The sequence below is a fragment of the Xiphophorus hellerii genome, chromosome 6 (assembly GCF_003331165.1).
Source record: "Xiphophorus hellerii strain 12219 chromosome 6, Xiphophorus_hellerii-4.1, whole genome shotgun sequence".
NCBI classification, from domain to species: domain Eukaryota; kingdom Metazoa; phylum Chordata; class Actinopteri; order Cyprinodontiformes; family Poeciliidae; genus Xiphophorus; species Xiphophorus hellerii.
The window spans coordinates 11,896,895-11,900,268 of record NC_045677.1 but is presented as its reverse complement, the minus strand read 5'-3'; the positions used below and the strand labels follow the sequence as shown (position 1 = coordinate 11,900,268).

At 33.6% G+C, this 3,374-nt stretch overlaps 1 protein-coding gene across 1 annotated transcript; it reads left to right on the top strand.

The window, feature by feature from the left end:
• The first annotated feature begins 600 nt into the window (after nt 1-600).
• Nucleotides 601-2,388, top strand: LOC116721120 (C-C motif chemokine 20-like). Its single transcript, XM_032564633.1, has 4 exons — nt 601-771; nt 885-1,002; nt 1,369-1,446; nt 1,589-2,388. The coding sequence occupies exons 1-4, from the start codon at nt 693-695 to the stop codon at nt 1,635-1,637; spliced, it is 324 nt and encodes a 107-aa protein (XP_032420524.1). The 5' UTR covers nt 601-692; the 3' UTR covers nt 1,638-2,388.
• Nucleotides 2,389-3,374: the final 986 nt, after the last annotated feature.

Genomic DNA, 3,374 nt, shown 5'->3' with positions numbered 1-3,374 from the left:
ATTGCTGTGCACAATTTCTGATGAGAACAGGATGTGCTTGCATCGTAAGAAAGTTTCGTCTTTCTAGGTCAGAGACGGTAGTGGGAGATTCATCAGCCTTTTGAAGATCAAATAGGTCAACTTAACTAGCGAAGAGATTTTCACGCAACATAGCCTGCTTGCTCAATACAATGCAATCTTAAGATTACAGATACTGCAAACAACGAAATATTTCTATTTCTACTGAAGCTTTTAGGTCAAGTTGTGGTAGTGGCTAGCAAATTAGCACATTTCTTAGAATCAGATTTGGCTAAAAGAAAAACTCGCCACATGTAATAGTTTAAAGGGCTAAGGAAACACACGTGTAACCCTATTAAATGACAACCAAAAGAACAGAGAATGTTGAATGAATTGTACAAATTTAGAAGGAACAAAATTAACCAGGAAATTAGTTTTAGAGAAAGGAACCCAAGAATGTTCTGTGTATTATTGTGCAATGAGAAACGGTGAAAGAACAGGATGCATGATCAAATGCCACGTCTTGATGTTGTGGTATTCAGATAAAATGTGCTATCGAAAAGATCTTGAGCTTTGGCTTCCGTGATGCATTGCTGGGTTTCCTGTCCTCAATGTGGGACCTATAAAGGTAGACGTCTGACCAAACTTATACAAATACAGTAAGCGGTTGGTTGTTATCTGCTGGATCCCTCATCATGACTCCCAGAAGCATCATCATGATCGCCATTCCCCTCTTCATCATAGTGGGAATATTGATCCCAGTTCCAGCTGCCGGTGAGTTTATTCTATCACTTATTCAATTCAATCAAGAACATCAAATATATTGAAGTTTGAATATTTTATTCAAGCTGTGAGTCAGCCTTTGTGTGTGACTTTTCCGTCTGAAGGTTTCCGAACCAGCAAACCCTGCTGTACAAGGTACAGTAAGAAGCCAGTTCCCTTCCAAAATATCAGAGGCTACAGAGAGCAATTACCTACAGAACACTGCCGCATCAGTTCAATCATGTAAGACTCCCCCTACCACAAATCTTTACACTTTCTGCATCCTTTCAATTGCTTTCAAGGAAGAGCGCTAATTTGCCATTGTTGCAAGAATTTGATAAGATTTTAGCATATTTGTGATGGAAAAAGCATCACAAATATGTTAAAAAAGTTCACAATGTCCCAATCATCTTCCAAATGGTTCTCTAAAAATGTATTTTTTTATTCTCCAGAATGAGTTGCTACAGCGGTATTTTCTCAGAAATAATTATCAAAAAACATCCATGTTTTCCTTAGAAAATAGTTTTATTTTGTTATTCCAACAAGTGACTCATGTGTAATAAATTCAGATGCTGTTTATGTGTCTTATTATATTTCTTTTTATCACAGTTTTTACACCATCAATAGCCAGGAAATCTGTGCAAGTCCAAATGATGACTGGGTGAAGGAAGCTCTCAACTTACTGAGGTAGACTCACTAAGTCAGACTTAGTTGACTTAGTTTTTACAGTAGTATCTGATTTGAGTTTAGATCCAGACTTTCTCATTACGAAGCAGAAAAATGCTATTACATAAAGGGTTTGATTTAAACCTTCTTTTTTTTTCTTCAGCTCAAAACTGAAGACGATGTCCCAGAAGACAGACGGTAAAAAGATGTGAAGCCTGCAAACTCCTCCGTTCATGGTGCAAGTGGATTTCCCAACAGTTTATAATTCTTCACAAGTTATAAATCACTTACTGATTTAAAACAAGAAAAAAGGGTTTTATGTAATCATCTAAACCAATAAAGTTTAGAGATGTTATTCTTCTGCAATCAAGCCTTTATGAGAATATAACCTCTTTTATTATTGATTTTAATGCGTTCATGTTCAATAAGTTAGAATATTAGGAAATAACACTTATTTATTCCGGGAACTCAATTTACTTTTTTTAAAATTAATTACACACTCTGAGGCTTTCAAGCCTTCATTTCTGATAATTATAATAAGCTTTGACTAACAGCTCATGAAAACACATTTAAGATAAAAATATTACATCAGAGCAAATATATATATATGTTTATTGGAAAAATAGGGGCTTAATGAAAGTATGTTTAATAACTGCTTAAGGGTTTTTATTTTCAAAACAAACAAATGAGTGTTGTTGTAACCCATATTCTATTTTATTGGATGTGAGTATACATGCTTTTTACTGGTGCTGGCTTAGTAATGTTCATTTATTTCAGAGTTAAACTGATAAAGTAAACAAAAAAGAAAACAGCTAAGATATCAATTATTTACATTTCTCTCATAATTTTGAAAATATTATTATATATCTGTCTTTTTCTTAATGCTTTTTGATTCTCGTAATAAACAATTGCTTAAGTAAACATGCTAATAATGAAACAGAAATAAAAGATTTATAAAAGGTTTAATGCTGTTGTGTTTTTTTGAACCAGTGTTCAAATTCTAAAAATGTAATTTCTATTCGTATCAAACTACTGTAATTTAATTTAGCAACTTTTATTGATTTGCTGAGTTTTGCGTTTTCAGCAATTAGCCTTTACAACAAGTTAAATATATTTTTTCATGTTCAGCTGTTCCTCTCTAACTTTAACTTTGAAAAAAAGTTAATTTCTAGATTAATTTCACTTTAACAAGTTAATGTATGTTGTCGGGCTTCATGCAAACAACGGAGGGCAAATGAGTGAACCAAGGAAATTGGGTAATAAAGAAGTCAAGATTTTCCTCAGTAAATGTTTCCTTAGTAAATATTTTTTTTTAAAAATAACTACACTATCATAAAATCCACAAAAAATGTCAGTAACCACCCAAGAAATCCAAATATACAAAGAAATTTAAGCACATTTTCTATAAGTTATGTTATATGGTAACACACTGAACAGTCACAGACAATAATTATTTCAATAGCCTTAATGAAGTGTGTATATTATTCAGTAAAACGTTTCATGGTGACAAAATGAACATGTCTCATGAATGAAGAAATTAGTAACCTGCATTACTGTGAATTCAGCCCATTCTGTCTCAAAACTCTGTTTTCAGTTTCAAAAGTTCTGAAATCCTCTGCTATGCAGTTTGAACATTTTTCAGACACTGATTTGAAACTGATTAGATTCACATTTGGGAGCCGCCTGGGCCATTCTAGCAGCTTTATTTTCCTTCTCTTTGACCAATTGAGAGGTCCGTGGCTGTTTTTCGGTTCAATGTTTTGCTGAAACATCTTGAGAAACTGAGAAATTTTTGAAATCTTCCAGTTCCTAACAGGCTGAAAAACAAGCCCTCACCATGATATTCCCACCACTAATCTTCCATTTTTGTGTTTTTGAGGAGATATCCAGTAGCATTCCTCCTCCAGACATGATGCTTGCAGTGATAGCCAACTATTTCGAATTTCATC